The 20,031-nt window shown below is 37.0% G+C and overlaps 1 protein-coding gene across 3 annotated transcripts in view; it reads left to right on the top strand.

Moving 5' to 3' along the window:
- Positions 1-20,031, top strand: part of LOC122799227 (myosin heavy chain, skeletal muscle, adult-like) — a 446,467-nt gene that overhangs the window by 186,654 nt on the left and 239,782 nt on the right. For all 3 annotated transcript variants that reach the window (XM_044068147.1, XM_044068148.1, XM_044068149.1), the window contains 6 exons: positions 8,647-8,863; positions 9,040-9,183; positions 11,955-12,111; positions 15,088-15,115; positions 15,188-15,296; positions 15,385-15,477. In XM_044068147.1, the coding sequence (XP_043924082.1) occupies positions 8,660-8,863; positions 9,040-9,183; positions 11,955-12,111; positions 15,088-15,115; positions 15,188-15,296; positions 15,385-15,477 (735 nt within the window). In that variant the 5' untranslated portion in view covers positions 8,647-8,659. The remainder of the gene's footprint in view (positions 1-8,646; positions 8,864-9,039; positions 9,184-11,954; positions 12,112-15,087; positions 15,116-15,187; positions 15,297-15,384; positions 15,478-20,031) is intronic.

The following is a 20,031-nucleotide window of genomic DNA, read 5'->3' as shown; positions in this document are numbered from 1 at the left end:
CATTCAGAAATGATGGTACAGACAAAATAATCTAGGAACTTTATTCCTGATTTTGCCACCTAACACCTTGTGCCTGGGGCTGTGAGGTTTACATTTGTGATCTTTGGAGTTTATTGCTTTGTCTCACAATGTAATGAAGGTACCCATCAAGTAGGTCGATATAGTGGATGGCAACAAAAGTAGATGTTAATGTTTCATAATTTTATATATATATATATATATATATATATATGTATAAAAAAAATATATAATATATATATATATATATATATATATATATATATATATAGGTCCCCTACACATGGTCGACATTATGGCCAAGACCATATGATCGACATTTGAAATGCAGACCATGCAGAAACGGCATCTCCGTACAGTGCGGAATGGAAAGATTTCCATTTCCGCACTGTTGTGCAATCTCAGAGTTGGTATATTTAAGTTATGGGGGTGTGGCCCACATGGTGGGGGGGATGCAGGAGGGCATAGCCCCCCTGCTAGCAGTTAGAAAGTAAGTTAATGTGTGTCTTATTTTTTTTACATGTTCGAAATTTCAGGAGTCGAACATATGGCCTCGGCCATATGGGTTTTGGCTTTCTGAAATTTCGATCATGTATAGTAGACCCATATATATATATATATATATATATATATATATATATATAGGTTCACTTTATAATCCCGAAATCCTGAAATACCAAATTTCAGAATCTCGAGATCATAAAGCCGAAACCTTAAAATCCCGAAACCCCAGAAGCACGAATTTCAAAATCGCGAATACTACACTAACCATACACCACACACATACACACATCTCCCCCACACACAAACTTACACTACATACAAGCAGGGGGGCAAGCCCACCTGCACCCCCTCCACGCCCTCCCTACTTAAATATACTAACTCCCCACATCGTCCCTACTTAAATATACTAACTCCAAGGTTGCACTACACAGACAAACACACGAAAACACCACCATACAAGCTACATTCCCCTTGCACACAAATATCACAGTAACAAAACACACTGACACACACTAAAGCCCCTAACCAAAACCCTTACACATAAATTCTTACCTGAACTTTCAGCTGTCCATTCACAAACTGCAACACCAGAAGCACTATTTCAACATCTCCGGACTTCGGGATTTTGAAATTCGCGCTTCTGCGGTTTCAGAATTTTGAACTTTCTGCTTTATAATCTCAGGATTCTGAAATTCGATATTTCAGAATTTCGGGATTATAAAGTATTCCTATAGATATAGATATAGATATATATACACACACACACACACACACACACAGACATATATATATATGTGTATATATATATATATATATATATATATATATATATATATATATACATATACATATTTCTGGATTGTGTGAGGAAATTGGAATGCCCATGAGGTTCTAAAAGCTCTACAAAGACTGCAGGTACAGTGACCAGAGGTTAATATAGAGACCTGGCTCATGAAGCTGTGAGACAGATAACCTACCAAGGAGTCACAATGCTGCCCACTCTATTGTATACCTTGTTTTTCTTTTGTTCTATAATAGATAGTAGAATATATGTATCATAACAAGAAAGCAAACCTAAGACCTTGTGTATGTTTACTGTCAGCTATTAGAAAACATGTATTTTTAACTGACAGACTTTGTAAAAATGGGACCAAGGGTGATAAATGAAGCCTGCTTAGTATGCAAGTGTGTGCACATTTAACCTTTGCTTCTGTGTGTCCACTTAAGGAACACTGTGTGTTATACAGCATTAAGTATTATGCAAAAATATGCACACTGATTAAATAAAGCAATAAATGTGCCTGTTGAAAATCCAGCATTACCTACAGGAGTAAGACTGGCAGCTGTATATGTTAAAAATAAAAGCTACAGCTGCCATCTTCTAAGTTTCACTAAGTGCACAAAACAGGCAGAACTATCAGCAGGGTGAAAGACAAACTCCATCTTACACAACAGACACACTTTCGACTCACTGATAGGACTTTGGGAGTCTGCTAGCATCCTCATATAAACAGAAAACTGCATGTGTACTGAGTCCTACAAAAAGTGCCACAAACTGTATTTGAGCTAATGTACTGAGCAAGTGTCAGTATGTACCTGTCTAACATATGTGTAAGACAACAGGAAGCAGTCTCCAGCTGTAGCAGACAGCAGAATAACACTATACAAACAAGAAGTTCAGGCATACAATGCCATTATCTAAAAAGGTAAACATTTTTTTAAATAATGACATTATGCAATAGGAATAATCCATTCCTGTGTAGGATAATGCAGGAATTACACATGCCTGGCATTATTTGATTACTCAGCCTTTGTTCTCATGATAAAACTGTCCCAACTATGGGAAAATCTCACATGAACCTCACTTCTAGACCTGACATATCCCTGAATATGTGAATTGGTTTCTTGACTTAATGTTATTGAGGGGGGTCATAATTCCAAATGTCTACAGCTCATGCCCTTCTGTCCTTCACTACTGTCCTCCTAACATTACCTGCTGGTAGTAAACACTGACCTCTTTTTCATATCCATAACTGGTGGCTATCTATGCTCATACTAACCACATGGACTTGAACTTTCTATAAACGATGTTGCAGACCTGTTTTATGTTTTGCATGGTTCATTCAAGCTGACAGAGGCTGAGATACGGTCTTAATAGCTAACTTTTCATATGTTTCTTTTGGTGACTGCATGAAAAACAAGAACATCCTATTTAGTTCCTTGTTGCCTTTGCTCATCTTCCCTCTCATACAAAAAACCCTTCTGCAAAGCGTACACATCCCTGGGTCTGCCAGGGACCTAGAATTATTTATAAACACTGTTAAATAATGACTTGTGACATTGTCTTCTCCATCAAGCAGGCTATAGCACAGTTTGTTGAAAATAATTTTTCAATTCATAGTTTATTTTCTTTTGTGGAAAACTGACTCAGAACATAAATATAGAGGAAACACTTCTTTGTAAGTAGGAAGGCACTTACTTCTGTATTATGAGGGACATGCCATGGTTCTGTGAGTTGAAAATTTAGAAGCAAAGTAACTCCCATTCAGGCAACCATGTTGTTTTCTTATGTGGTCATTATTTGTTAAGTTATTTGTAACCAAATGAGAAATGACTAAAAAATCATCACAGGTTACTCATGTAATGCATGTCAGTAGCAATACTCTAAGCACACAGTCAGTGGTGATAGATTGGGCAAACAGGTCAACAGCAACCTTAACTTTGATCACCACAGTGGTAAGAAGGGCATTTTATATTGCTCATCTCATAAGTAAGGGCATTGCCTCCAGAAAAAAGAGTTCATAACCCCCTGTACTCTTCCCTCATCAGGCCAGTAACAGAGTACAATGCTCCCTTTGGTATGCTCCTCTCCCAACACCTTTAACAATTGGAGAGAACACAAAGGTTCCTTACAAAAAAAATTCAGGCTCTTCAGTCTTTAAGATCTGTCTCATGTGGACAGACTGAAACCACTGTCACTTTACTCTGTGTCATACAGACTACTCAGAGGTGACCTGTGCTTACATATAGAGCAAGCGCTGACCCAGCTTTAATAATGCTGCTCATTCACAAGTCAAATGGCACATGGATCACTCACTCAGAGGACCTTAACCTGGTATATGACATCAACAGAACTTACTGGAGAGACAGATTTGCCTCACAGAGGTTACCCCACCTTTGGAACAAGCTTCCTATTCATGTTAAACAAAGCCCCTCGTTGGCCCTTTTTAAGCATAATTTGGACAATTGGATAGATAACCAGAAATTCATCCCTGGGGTTCCACCTATGTCCCTCTTGGACAGGGACAATAAGTGCTGATTTTACTGTCTGCTTCAACCAGACACCCTAGGGAACATGGATTGAACTTGGATAGGCTTGAAAGGACCCTGGGGCTGTTAGCCTAGTAACCTCCTATGATCCTATGATCCTATTACTTTGTTTCCAGAAACAGATTAATTATTTCAGAAACCCAAATTCCCCTGTGTTTGGTAGAGCTAAAACAATTGATTTTCCCCACTTATGCATCAGTGTGTTCTGTACTGTAGTGTTGAATCTGCTGGAAGGGCACCACCAACACCAGACTACCCCCACGCAAGGGCCTTGTACTGCTTAAGGTAATACTTTAGCATATTTTACTCTAGAAGTGTAAAATTACCATAGAAAAAAAGAAATAAAGTCCATAACAATGAAATTAAATGCTGTGACTTACCTCAAGTATTTAGTGTTCAAAGACCTTGTCTTTGTAGCTATAAGCATTCTACTATCTAATTGATTGTTTTTGATGAAACCATATGTGGGGAAGTAACTGCATTCCATTAAAGTACCTGATTGGTTGAGCCCACTCCATTCACCCTCACTACATTTTTGGCTCAAGCTACTTCGCTACCCTACCCCTGATTACCAACCACACTCGAATTCTGTACACTTATTCTAAGATAATCTGCAACCACCACATTAACACCAAACACAAAATAGTTTGCAATCCACACTTTTGCTCCTCCTTCACATACCCATTAACCACTTCCTACCATTTTTCTTTCTTTCAGGTGGATTCTTTCTGCATTGTAACTTTACAACCCCTCCCACTTTACCCAATCTACAACCAGTAAAACTTATCCAGCCTTCTAACAGAATCCTGTTTATATTTTCGCTAACTGAACACTCATGTAATAATTAGCTATTCAAAGTATGACAATTCACTTCCTTCCCTTTTTTAAACACATAACCAACTATCATACACAACACTGGTCTTATGCCCAATTCTCAGCCAAAGGGAATTACTCCCAGATTTCATTCAGTGTAGTCCACAACCTTTACAACCCATCTCACATCCATCTTGTCAAACAAACATATGCAAAATTAAGTAATCCAACCCATATATTAGACACAAAGAATAAATTTAAAATCAAGTGGCAAAGCCTATTCTGGCTATCCCTACCTAGTCTTCAAATACACAACGACATTCATCCCAACCCAGGTCAAACCACAATAGCTTCTACCATAATGGCCCACACAACCTTTGATACTGTAACACTTAACTACTGCAATTCTGGTAAACAAGTCTAAAATTTATAAACATTAACATGAGAAGCATCTGTAATAAAGTAACTGAACTGCATACTTTCATATCTCATTACAACCCAGGCATCCTCAATATCACAGAAAACAGACTATAACCTGAAGTCAAAGACAATGAAATCTAATCTTCCCTCCAGGATATAATATCCTTCAAGAAAACCCTATATCTAAAAAAGCAGGTGGGGTAGCTATGTTATACCCAAAACACCTGAATGTATCATTTTATCATAAAAAAAATCATTCATTCAGTAGTGCAGCGATTCTTATTGCCTTATACAAACTAAACTCTAATAAGACCATATGTGTCATAGTCTTATATATTCCCCCTGACAATAACATCAGCATCCACAAACTGCATGGAAGCTCACTTCTCACTCAACAGAGGACATACTATCCTGGGCACCTACCAATATACCCCAAGAAACCATCATCCTTGGGGACCTGAACATAGAATGGCCCAAACTGTTTCTGATACCCCCACTACCTGTATTAACCTGTATGGTTTCTGTCAGCTCATTAGTACACTAACAAGGTATAATAAGCCCTCCTCTAAGACCTCTACTGCAGACTGGATTTTCTCACCTAAACCCAATAATATCTCTAACTGTGGCACACTATCTGGTAACCTAAGTGACTGCCTGCCTAGTTTTGTGAACAGACTTGTATGCAATCCAGTAAAACATCATGCATACAAGAATGTGTATAACCTATCCAATTTTAATGTAGAAAGTTTCATCTCTACTCTCAAATAATACAATTAGAATATGTTAAAAAACTCTTCCTTTAGATGAGGCCACGGTTAAATTTAACAAAACCTTTACCAATATACTGAATAAACATGCTCCTATCAGGAGAAAAAGAGTTAAACTTAATCCAGCAATTTGGCTCTCTAAAAACAGTAGATAACTAATGGCGTTTAGAAACAAGGACTGGAAACTGTGGCATGCCAACAAATCCCAGGAAAAACTTCTACTCTACAGACAGATAAGAAATAAAACCAAAAACTGTACAATGCTTGACAAAAAACTCCACTATTTTAACTTACAGCGGGCACACCAAAATTATCATAAAAAATTCTGTTCATTGGTCTAAAATCTAATGAATCTAGGGCAAAGTCAACAGCCCACGCCCTCCCCAGAAGACACTTCATCAACAGTCACTAATACCTTTAACAAATGCTTCCTTTAAGCTGTAGCCTCACTTATTAAAAACAACCCCTCCGTCAAACCAACACCCCCCCCCATCAACAAACTCAATGAAAGTTCACTTCTTACTCAGACCTGTCACTACCTGCTGCAGATATTCTTCTTCCTGAATTCCTAAAAATCACAGCTGAAGCTCTGTCATTTCTAATATCTTTATTATAAACAGATCCACTCTAGAATCCCATGTCCCAGCCATTTGGAAGAAGGCATACATACTTCCTCTTCATAAAGGAGGACCTTCTGCTGACTAGTCCAACTTCAGACCAGTAGTCACCCTGTCAACATTGCGAAAAACAGCAGGGATGTTCCAATGGACAAGAAAACACGTAGCACAACAAAATTAGCGTACAAATTTATTACCGCTTTTGTCAGAATCTGACTTCCTCAGAAACAAATCTTACCAAAAACACAAAACAATTACCCCTTAAATACCCTAAATTTGGTGCCAAAAATCAATCAAACAATTATAATTGTATACACCTTAATTAAAACACATTATAGGAAAAAAACTTTCAGATATTACAAAAAAATAAATGAACATATATAAAATGTATAAACTGAGCATATAAAAATACATATAAAAAATTCAATGTTTCCTTATTTTCAAGGCCCTGTATTTTAAAAAAACATTTTATATTAACCAAATCATTTAAGCCTGGTTTATTATCAGCATCTAAGGTTATTTGCCAATAAATTTCTTTCTGTTCTAAAAAATTTTTAAAGTCACCCCCTCTCAAATCTCTGTTCCCTATTTCCAATATAGAGAACAGGAATTTTTTTGTATTTACTACACTCCAAAGTATGCTTAAATAGGGTGCTATTACTATTCTTTGTTTTAATATCATAAAGATGTTCTCTTCTGCGATCCTTTAGGGCACGCGTAGTCATTCCTACATAGTAGGCCTCACACCCACTACATATTCTGATATAAACAACCCTTCTGTTTTGCAATTAGCATACCCAGGCACTTTAAAAATCTGATCTATATGATCTAAAGCTATATATGGACCCTCCATAAGGTATCTACAATACCTACAGGTTCCACATTTATACATGCCCTTCTTATGGGTATTAATTCTATTAATAATTCTTGTAGACTTATCATTTTCTAATAATTTTTTGATATTTACTTGATTATTATAAACAAAATTGGGTCTCATTCCAACGGCCTTGATTATATCACTATTACCCTCTAAAAATTTCCAATTTCTTTGCACTATGCCCTTAATAACTTGACTATCAACCGTCATATCCAAATCCAAAGTAACTTTGGATTTATTGTTAGTCATCTTATTATTTAGTACCAAATTGAATCTTAAAATAGGTGGATAGAGGGACAATTTTTTACCAAAAATCTCTTTCTGTAACAAATTAAAAAACTCTCTATCATAGCCCCTATCTAAGAACATGTTAGTAATAATCTGAAATTCTTCTAACACCTTGGTGTCATCTGTCGTCATCCGACTAGCATGGATATATTGTCCCTTGGGAATGTTCTTTTTCATAAAGGGGGGTGATTACTTTTATTGTGCAGATAACCATTAGTAAAGGTCTCTTTCCTATGGATTCTGCTGTGAAATAATTTCATTTCTAAATCCCATCTTAAGGTTACGTCCAAAAATTCACAATATGCCCACTTGTTCCTATGGTAAATTTCAAATACCCTGACATAGAATTCATATCAGCAACAATTTCTTTGATAGTAGAATTCGTCCCTTCTAAAATAAAAAACAAATCCTCTACAAATCTAACAAAAAAGTACTTTATATTTGATGGCCAATTCGGCCAAAACAGTGGATTCCCAATCAGTCAAAACTATATTAGCATAAGAAGGTGCTGCTGGGGAGCCCATTGCCATATGCATAAGTTTTGTACTTTCATTATTGTGGTGTCATATTCCATATTTTACTGGTGCTATTCTGTGAATCAACATCAAGAAATATATTTCCTTGTCATGATACCTGCCTTATCATTTTACAGTTTTCACAATAGCAGGCTGTGGGCATCTAAATCTGAAACAGATTTTGAACTGCTCTGTAAATAATTGTTTTGTTATCAGCAATTTCTAACAGAGCAGTGGACAGAGAGAGAAAGAAATAAAATCAACTTAGAAACACGCATTTTGTTAATTTACTTAAAAATGTCTTAATGCTTCTAAATTCTTAGCAGAAATGTGCAGAATACAGCACATGCACTTTTTCTGTTTTCTAGTAGTTACTTTTTGTATATGTTATGGAGTACAGTCGACTTACATTTCGCATGATGCCATTTGTCTTTGTTCTAATGCAGCAGAATATTATTAGATGTGGTTTTAATTTTTAAACCTTTTTTTTTTTTCAGAGAAACTGCAGCAATGGACAGTGATGCAGAAATGTCAGTTTTTGGGGCTGCAGCCCCCTATCTGCGCAAAAGTGAAAAAGAAAGGATTGAGGCACAGAATATGCCATTTGATGCCAAAACTGCTGTTTTTGTAGCAGATCCCAAAGAACATTTTGTAAAAGGCACTCTGGTCACTAAAGAAGGTGGCAAGGCCTCTGTCAGACTAGAGAATGGGCAGGTGAGAACATCTTTTTTTTTGTTTTGTTTTGCTGGTTTTGATTGCACTGAAAATCACAGCTGCATATATCCAAAAGGTGCAATGCACCATGGGAAGCATGTGCAAATTGAAAGAAAGAAAGAAAGATGATCTGACCTAGACAATAAGTTAAGGAGCTTCTATGTTTCCTCTTTTAGATAGTTACAGTGAAGGATGATCAGGTTTTCCTAAGAAATCCCCCCAAGTTCGATAAAATTGAAGACATGTCCTTGATGACTCACCTGCATGAAGCTGCTGTCCTCTATAACCTCAAAGAACGTTATGCTGCCTGGATGATCTATGTGAGTAATAATTATACCACAGTTTACTTAGACAAATTTCGTATCAGTAGAAATGACTTGCATTCCATATTTACTTTTCATTAACTATAACATCATTTTCTGATAGCAGCACAGTTTTTAACAAGTTTGCAGGCATTGCATAATCTTAAGTAACTGCTGCATTAGGCAGGTTTATACCCCTTTTGTTATAATCTAAAGTGACATATTGGAAGTTTAGAGATACGCCATTATGAACTGGTGGAGCAAAACGAAAGACAAAAGAGAAACACATCCAATGCATGTATATGTATATATATATATATATATATATATATATATATATATATATATATATATATATATATATATATATATATATATATACATACACACACACATACACGTAGATGCGCATACACATATATACACATGCACGTGCGTGCATGCGCACACACACACACACACACACACACACACACACACACACACACACACACACACACACACACACACATATATATATATATATATATATATATATATATATATATATATATATATATATATATACACATATATAGCATGTAAACACACATACATATGTGTGTATAGGTTTATTACTGAAGTTTCAAATTTGTCGCATTCATATGCCAAATACCATATAATCAAACACCCAGACTCACCCCTCCCCCACCCTTCCGGACCCATGTTAGCACCTGTTCCTATGTCCATGCAGTTGTGGAGATTGTTTGACATGCTTTGGCTTTCTGGTCCTCAGTATTCCCAATATTTGAACATCTCATCATAGTGGTTGCAGTTTTCAATGTGCCACATTCAAAACTTCAGTAGTAAACCATGTGCGTGTGTGTGTGTGTGTGTGTGTGTGTGTGTGTGTGTGTGTGTGTGTGTGTGTGTGTGTGTCTATTCATATACAGATAGATGTAGATTATACACATCTACATAGCTGCATTGCACAGCTTTAGTCAGTGTCCTGTACATTTTCTCCAGCCTTTAAAACATAAGTTACCAATAGATAAATAAGAAGTAGTGGATACTAAGATAGAACTGTTTAAGCTGACCTGACAAAGATGAAAGTATAGCCAGATCCAGTGAGCCAGGGGGATAAAGCCCAGAGTATAACACAGACAACTAGAGCTTGATTATTGGCTTTGACACCTGTTGGGGCTGGCAAAGGGTTGTCAAGGAATGACAAAGAGTATGTCTACTTACCTTTCCTAGGTGAAGAGTTTTGGGGAAGGCATATAGGCAGGGAGTATTGAACATCTGGCTTTATGTGAGGCTGGAAGCAAAGGAGAACAGGGGGCAAATTGGGATGTGGGTAGGTTGGGAGCATTCCTACCTGTGGGCTCAGAGGCCACTTCTAGTAAGCACAATTCATTGCAGTAACATGGCCTCAAAATAAATTAATAAGTAAAATAAATAAAAAATAATCCAACAGGTAGAGGGAGTAAGTTCACTTACCCAAGCAAATGAAGCTGTTGTAAACAGAAGTTGTGGCACTCTGGGTCTCTTCTACTCCCATGCAACTGATGTCTCAGTTAGAGGGCCTGCTAATTCATGGTCTATCAGGATACACAAATACCCGACTATTCCCCTCAAATGTCCACAAACTGAGTGGAGGAGGACACAACAGATACATCCCTCATAACCAAAAGAAAAAGAAACAATACAAAGCTCAAAGTATAGGTTCTTATAGATGATGCTTGTAGTGTGATCCCCAACAGAATTTAAAGGCAAGAATGACAGCAGGTTACTTAACAAGAAGTTGCATTAATGCATTGCATTAATGAATAGGAAAATCAACTATTACTTTATGACTTAAGGCACTGAAATCACATGCCAGTGCTAGTATCATCAGAAAAGTAGCACAGCTGGTTTTCATCTGCATTACATTGCTGTAATTAAAAAAGGGCAAGACATCACTTTGTATGACCATAGCCCTATTATGGCCCACTGGTGTAGAAGGAATAATGATATTTCATAATCTTTGACCTCACAAGTTTTGGTTATACTCCTCCCACCACTATAATTACCTTCTCAGTCATACTTTCCCATATGTTCCTACACCTGCAGGTATTTTAAACACATCCCCCATTTTCTATGAGCAGGTGTCATTTGTCCACCTCCATTCCAAAAGGATCAACTTAATTATATTGCTCTTGTCAAGATCTCCCCCCACACACATGCAGTTCTTCAAGATAGGTGCACATTAACTTTCCAAAGTATTAGCTTGCTTTTTTTAATTTATAATTTTCCATCAAAAAGGAGTACACATTAGCAGTGTTTCTTGTATATCTGTCTAATGTGTTCTGGTAACACTCTACCTTAGCTGACTTAGTATTGTTACTAACAGGTACTGCACTTCTTTTTTTGTACTTGAATATATAATTCATGTATCTGCAGAAAATAGAATGATGTTCTTACTAAAGAGCTAATGCAGCAGATGTGGAAATGTACACAAAATTGTATTACCTGACTTGTGCAGTTCTATATTATAAAGCAACCTAGAGAGACCAAGAAGTGTAACTTTCCTACACATCAGGGCTATAACATATTAATAAGACACAGCAACTTATAAAGCCTTAAAGACACAGTTAATAAATAATGAGACAGTCCAGTCTGATGTCAGGAAGAATGAAATCTAAATGAATGTCTCGTTTTTTAGGTTGCAGACATACACTGCTTCATTTCATTTATAATACTTTCCTTTGCTGTGCTTTCCTAGTCTTCTAAGAATATCAGCTACTTTTCTTTCTTTCTTCAATTTGCAGACTTACTCTGGTCTTTTCTGTGTCACTGTAAACCCCTACAAGTTACTGCCAGTGTACAACCCAGAGGTGGTTGCCGGCTACAGAGGAAAGAAGCGTCAAGAAGCCCCTCCACATATCTTCTCCATCTCTGACAATGCATATCAATACATGCTAACTGGTAATTTCAGTTCATTAAAGTGACTTTTTATTCCAGTATTTCATTTGTTATCAGTATATCACTGAAGACTTGCTGTTTTAAAATACGAGATTGCTTTTTAACCCTCTCTGGATTATTTTGTGAAACAAATTAAGTTTTTAAATGACACATATTTCATAAACTATGCTCATCTCGGGATACAGAGCATTAAGAAGTCATAGAAGATTTTTTACTGTAGGTTTTACTTCTTTAAAGATAGTCCATAACTTATCTAGTTATTAATTTTTTTTATAACTTTTTCTATCCTGCTCCATTGATTTGAGGCTATCATAATTCTTTACTTACCACTATAATTACAACTTAACCTGATATTTCTTTTCAACAGGTGGTTCTTCCTTCCCTCTCTGGGGAGAAATGACCCTGAGGTTGAAGAGAGCTGAGAGCCACAAATGGTGAAATTCAGCAACCGTTATATGTGGGATTCAAATATTTTCTAGTTATTAGCCCTTTATCCCTTGGGGCACATGAGTATGGGGGAACGACTGACAATGTGCTTGCACAAACAGCTCCCTGTATGATGTGCTCTTCAGAGTATGTATCTTGTTTATAGTATGACACTTGACCCTTCTTCTGCTGTTCCATCTCATGCTATGGCATTGGACACCTGGCTGCTGGCAGCACAGGTTCATCCCACCCTGCTGACCCCAAAATATCCAGCTCAAATATTCAGATAAACTATTAATTTCCAGTTCACCAGTGAGGTGGGGAGAATGGCTTACCTCTACACCTGCAGGCCAGCTGAACTGAGAATTTTACATCTTTCTATGCTTTCTTAAAACCCAGCATTGGAAATGCTTTCCTTGGAACACATTGGAATCTTCCTGCTTTACTAACTGTGGATATCACTGTGCTAGGATCTCTCAGGAAGCGCAATACAATGTATTTATTAAGTACTCAGAAATATGTTTTCTTTTTTGCTTCGTAATTAGTCTGAGAAGTAAATTATCTTTAGTTGTTCTAAAACAGATGGTACTGTTATGTTAAACTAAGCAGCAGTGTGAAAGCTCAAGACAAGCTTTATTTCAGACTTTGCTGCTATGGTGGGATCCTTCCTGTCTTTCCCTCCATCCCAACTATCTGGGACAGTAATTTCCTTTGTCTTATGAGGGCTCTGCCATCACCTCTTAGAAATAGTCAACTATTTTTAGGAGAACAATATGTAGAAAAGTATGTAGGACTTCATTATAGGATCACTGGAGTGACTAGTAGAAGTGACTACAGTCATACCAAGGAGAGTTGCCAATAGGCAGAGAAGATGGTATGTTCCAACGTGATAGTTCAGGGCAAGAGTACAGTGGGGATGGAAAAGCTACAAGTATTGCATAAACACATTGGAAGAGAGAATCAAAGCTACGTGTATGCTGATGAGAAAGAGGAGCATTTAATGTACTAGGAAAACACACACTGGATATGGCTCCCTGTTAAATGAAAGCACTCGTAAAGCCGACTGCTAACAGAACAAAAAAAAAAAAAGAGATAGAAAATTCCAGAGAAGAGTGTTTCTCGAAAGTTGATCTTCTCCTTTAAACTCCATTTTTGCAGGGGGGAGGGGACAAGCCCCCCTCCCCTGAACTTATATTTAACAACTCCAAGATTGCCTTACCTCACAGAAAAGGGAATATTCCAAGAAATGGCTGTCTTGCACTTGGTATATGTAAGTCCATTTTTTGGCCACTCAGTCTCTGTATTTGGGGGCTTGGTTTAGTGGGTCCTAACCTTTCAAATGTTTACCCTGGATATATGTGGGAAAAATGTGGCTAGCTCATTTATGAGTTCAGGAGAAGAACAAAGATGACATGGATGTACTGAAGTGGCAACACACTTATGAATCATGGAGGAGAATGGAACAAGTAGAGTAGTATTATACATGAGTGATGAAAAAGAAAGGACAACAAAGGGATATCTGTAAATGGAAGGAGCCAGGTGGAGATTTATCAGGACATGTGATGTATGATGGGTGTCAGGTTCAATTTCTCCAAATGCTTAGACTTTTCATATACCTTGGCAGGTATGGCCTCCAATCCTAAGTCAGGATATAATTAAAGTTCATGAAATCAGTATTGCTTTAGTATTTGATATTAATCAGCAGTGCTCTTTTCAGCACCTGCAGTGTGCCTAGCATTGCCACATTCTGAGTTAATATAGGGTTAAATGTATTGGTAGAATATTTAAGTATGACTATAAATTCATTTTTATTAGACCTTTTGCTCCTGTTCTATAGACAGGTCTTACACTGGAGTAAGTCACTTACCCCAAGAGCAAGTCTTTTAGAATCTGGCCCACTGTCACACACCTGAGAGACATCCATCTCGCCTGGATGTCAGTCATACAGTGGGTCAGGCTGCTTTCCTCCTCAAATGATGGGTGGTTTGCAGTTGCCACTCCCACTCTCTTCTACTGGCTTTTCCAGTACCTGGGTCACTAATTGATCCTAGGTCACCTGGGTCACAGACTGGGCTTCACCCCATGTGCCAGATAATCAGCTACAGCACAGAATGAATTGCTTGTGCCATAAAAGATGCGGCACATGCTGATGTTAAAACAAAATGTCTGTATGCTGTTTACCCAGAATCCCTATGTGGAGAGTCATGAATAGGTCATGAAACAGAATGTGGAGCTGTACATTGATTAAGGCATGAACACGGGTTAAAAATGTAAGGACATGCCACAAACTCAGAGAAGGAGAAAGAGAAGGTAAATGCAGTTAAAACAGGAGAAACACAATTCTTTAATAAGGACAGAAGTATGCATGGGATTATTACTGAGTGATTAGAGAACATGAGTTAGTAAGTCCATTCAGACAAATTCAGATAAAAAATATGAACTGCAAATGTTATTCTTTCAGTCATTCTGAAAGTTTATATATTGTAGCATTTTAGAATTATACATTGCCATGACTTTCACATTCACTAATTAATGTATTTTTCCTTTTTACAGATCATGAAAACCAGTCAATCTTAATTACGTGAGTATATTGAATTCCATACTTTTAGGCTGTAGAGACCTGTGATTCCATAAAGCTGTTTTTTATTTGTAGGGGAGAATCTGGTGCTGGAAAGACTGTGAACACGAAACGTGTCATCCAATATTTTGCAACAATCGCAGCCATGGGTGAGAAGAAAGAAGAGAAAGAACAAAAGATGAAGGTAAATAATATTGGCTTTAGTGGTATGTATTTTGAAATTCCCACTGCAAAATGATATTCATTTATTTTAATGTGATATTACCCTTTAGGGAACTCTGGAAGATCAAATTATTCAAGCCAACCCTTTACTAGAAGCTTTTGGGAATGCTAAAACTGTGAGAAATGACAACTCATCACGTTTTGTAAGTATCTTTTTCAGTGATTAATAACTTGAACTCTGACAGAATACAAACACTACACACACAAATGCATATGCACACATACACACGTGCACACACACACACACACACACATATATATATATATATATATATATATATATATATATATATAGATTTAACTTATTTAGTTTTTGTTGATGCTGTTAATACCATTAGGCTAGTGTACTCTTTTCAGTGGTGACCCAAGGTGTTTTTTATACTGAATTGGAAAAATTTGGCAAGGGCACCAGGAAACTTTCTGCCATTCTATTTTTGATAAGTGCAATGGGATCTTTTACATTCACCTTAGTACCACCAACACAGCAGCACACTCAGGAGTGCAGCACCTGCTTATACAACACTGCAGAGTCAGTACTGGAAAGATTAATAAAAGTAGTTGCTATGGGAACAGAACCCACAGCCTTCTGGTGTAAATGAATTTGGTAAATAGGTGGATGTGCTGATCAAGGGTGACCCTTTTAAGATGGGACGTCTGAAGTAGATATAGAAAAGGTAATGCAGCCAAGAAAATAAATTCATGTTAGTAAGAAGAGCTGTATAAACAATTTGTATTATACCAGCATATTTATATATTTATTTAGTTATTTATTAACTAAATAGCAGGACTGATCCGGAGGACCTTATTTGAACTACGACCTGGACCAAATGGCAGAATACAAGAATTAGGTATACACAAGTATATAAAACATTCAGGGAGTAATAGGAATTCACTGAAAACAAAACTCATTGCTTACAAATAAATCTTACTGAAGAAATACTAGGATAATGCATACAATCCAAATGGGTACTGACTTAAAATATATCTAGAAAGATTAAACTGATTAAGTATAAAGTTGATTATTTGGGAGAGTGGGAAATAGGAAGATATATGTATAAACATTCCAGACAACAAGAAAAGAAATATAGATAGATAGATAGATAGATAGATAGATAGATAGATAGATAGATATAGATAAATAAGATATACATATCTATGTCTATAATATTTATATATATAAACACACACACACGCACACGCGCACACACACACACACACACACACACACACACACACACACACACACACACACACACACATATATGTATTTATTTATAGGTTAATTGGTTGTTACTAGGCTAATGACTACTAGAGCCCTTACAAGTCTAGCCACACACCTCAAACCCATTTGGATCCTGAGTATCATGGGCATCTGTATGGGGGGGCATGTTAGTTGGGAGGCAATGAAGGGATTTGTAGGGGGGAGGATAGTTAGGATAATACTTTTCTTATTAATAGCCTCAGTTCATAAGGGACATGGGGTCCAGACTGGGGGTAAATTTACAATTTCCCATACAATTGTCAAGGTTTCATTTGAATATGGTCAGGGATGAACTCTCTTTTTTTACATGAATAGGGAGCCTATTCCATAGTGTGGGGATCCTTTGGGACACTTATCTGTCTTTTCAGCAGGTACTATTTATGTCATAAGTGAAGTTCCCATTGCTGGATCTAGTATTTGTGATGTTTGTTTTGTGCATTTGCAACATATCCATCATGGCTGGGTCTGAGAAAGCCTGGTAAGTCAGGCAAATATCCTCTCTCAACAGTCTGTAGGAAGCAAAATAGAGACAGAGCCCTTAGGAAATCAGTGGAGAGGGTATTCATGCCTTGAATTCTCTCTTTGTTGGTGATCCAACCGTGGCAAGTGTCTGGTTAGGTACCTACCAAAAGGGGCACTGAACTCAATGATGGGTCTGATAAGGGATGAGCAGTGTGGTACTATAACTTCCATGGAACTGGATGTCATACCATGACCTATAAGTTGGGTGACATGGAATGATTTTGGACCCAGGGTTTGTGAGACTTTGAGGGACACCATGGAAACTATTTGTTTATAATGATTTTCTTACTATCTTAGATACACGTTGGTCAAAGGACAGATTGCTGTCTACATATGTTCCCAGATCCCTTACGTCTGGGTTAATCCGTAGGTGTGCTTTATCAATACAGCAATTAATTTGAGTTGACAGTTTCCCAAAGAGCATTATAATGTATTTTTTGGTACTATATTTTAGGTAATCACTTTTAGTGACAGTCATTTGTTTGTATTATATCCTTTCAAGATGTTAAAAGAAACATCTAGAAAAGCTAGATTTTCCACTGTGTGATTCCTTAAACCTCTTGTATTAGAAGTGACATGGGATATATACAAATTACTCTTTAAGGACATCAGGTGTTTCAGCTAAATGGAAATTCTAAATGTCCATGACTTTTTAAGTCTATTAATGGACCAATTCAAGCTAATAAAGACAAACTCCACTAGCTGTGGGCATGCATGTTTCTGCCTTCTTATGGCATCATCAGCAAAGCATAAGTGGAATGGTTGGCTAACATTTGGAAATACATGGTTGTCGTACCCAACTGATATCCATAAACCTTTGGGAGACTCCAAAATATCCCAACTAACAAACTAAAACAATGAGTAAAAAGGTCACACAGAAAAAACAATTGGTTAAAAAACACTAAAAGAAAAATCTAGCAATGCTAGACTTTCCTCTGTGTGATTCCTTAAACCTCTTGTATTAGATGCAACATGGAATATATGCAAATTACTCTTTAAGGACATCAGGTGTTTCAGCTAAATGGCAATTCTGAATGTCCATGACTTTTTCTTTTAAATCTATTAATGGACAAATTCAGGCTCAAACTAGCTGCTCTAAACTTAATTCTGCACAATGCCACACTGTTTAACAGGTTTTGGACTTAATCCTAACTTTATAGGGAAATTTTAATGTCTGGGCATTTGTTACTATACAAGGCACTGCTAACTGCTACACATACCAACCTGATTTATAACAGAGAAAAAAAAGCTTAATATATGTGTCTGCATGTGTGTATCTATAAAAAAAGATGTAGTGTAAGTCCACATAATCTTCAGCATAAAACAATGGATTTATTAACTGCTTCTTTCTAGACCTGTTTAAATAATGAAATCCCATTTAAGTCATAAATTAGGCCTCAACAATCAAAGATAAATGCAAACATACATGGACAATTCTGTGTACCTATCAAGCAGCATGATTTTTAGGATGTAAGAGGAACACAGAATATGTAAAACAATGCCCAATCAGCAACAGGGTTTACATGCAAGCTTTATACAGGCAGAATTTGGAGATTATGTCTGAACCCCAGAACTGGGCACTGAAAGGCTGAGATCTTACTATTAGGCCACTTTGCTGTTATAGGATGAGCTTAAACAGTGGATGACTTACTGGAGGGGGGGGGGAACAATATCAGCAGCTGGCTGCTCATCTTTCAAATATATCGCTTTTGGTGTTATGGTGAATGACAATTTTTTATGCTTGATTTCTCTGCAGCATACCATTAAAGCTTTAGCCAAATCCATCCTCATCCATTCTCAACCCCTTTTCCCACTTTGCACATGGGGTCGGGGTGTCACTTTAGCAGTGACAATCATCTCGAACCAAGGTTTACACTGCTGGGTGGATAGCCCTGCCGCGGTGGTTCATTAGTACCAAATCGAGACTAAAATTCAGAACATTACCATAATGCCAAAAGTGGTTCACTGTGTAGCCTGTAGCCTAAAGCTGCAAGACTATACAGTGTATGTGGGAGATCAAAGTTTAACAAAATAGCACTATGGAAAAAAATGAGAGTGAATCAGTTAAAGTGTTGGTGTTCATGGTGTGCTTTGCAGCAAGTAATTTAGGTTTCTTTGTTAATCCTGGCAGGTCAAATAAGGTAATATGGTTAGGCAGCATATATTTGAACTTCTTCGCTCAAGAATTCTGGACAAAGCAAACAGTAGAGGAGCAAAGGGCCAAAATCAGGGACACTTTTTTAAATATTATTCTAATTCACTTAAAACGCTAGTAGAATATCATGCATTTTCTGAACAATTAGAAGTATGAAAGTCTAATGTCTGCCATTCCTGACTAATCCTCAGCAATTTACCAGAAAATCAAACATTTTATGAGGACAGGGCAAAAACATGAGGGAAAATCAGTGATAGTGTGCAAAAGTCTGGACAGTTGAAAAGTATGGTAAGCAGTAGGTACCAGAACTGCCTGTGCAGGAAATGATTGGATTGTTCCTGCTGCTTTGCTGTTTTAAATCTGACTTTGCAGAACTAATGTGCATTTGGCTGAAGCAAGCTGGAATATAAGCTGTAACTGCAGTTTCTATAAAACAAAAATGTATTAATGTAGCCATTATTGTTTTCATCCTGGCAGGGTTAAACAAGGTATTATGGGTAGGCAGTGGATATGGGGCTGTGGATGAAATGATTGGTCCTATTGTTTGCTACTGTAATTCTGGCTTTACGGAACTAATGCATATTTCAGTGATGTAAACTAGAATACTAGAATACAAGCTGTGACTACTGCTTGTTTGTGATAAAAATAGATTAATGTAGCCATTATTATTACTATTATTTGTATCTTGGCAGGGTCAAACTACATACTGTGGTTAGGTAATGGTTATATGGTCTGTTATTGGATTTCTAGAACTAATGT

Source organism: Protopterus annectens, chromosome 4.part0, assembly GCF_019279795.1.
Source record: "Protopterus annectens isolate FY-2018-M chromosome 4.part0, PAN1.0, whole genome shotgun sequence".
Taxonomy (NCBI): domain Eukaryota; kingdom Metazoa; phylum Chordata; order Ceratodontiformes; family Protopteridae; genus Protopterus; species Protopterus annectens.
Note: the sequence above shows the minus strand (reverse complement) of the source record. Positions and strands in the feature narration are given on the sequence as shown.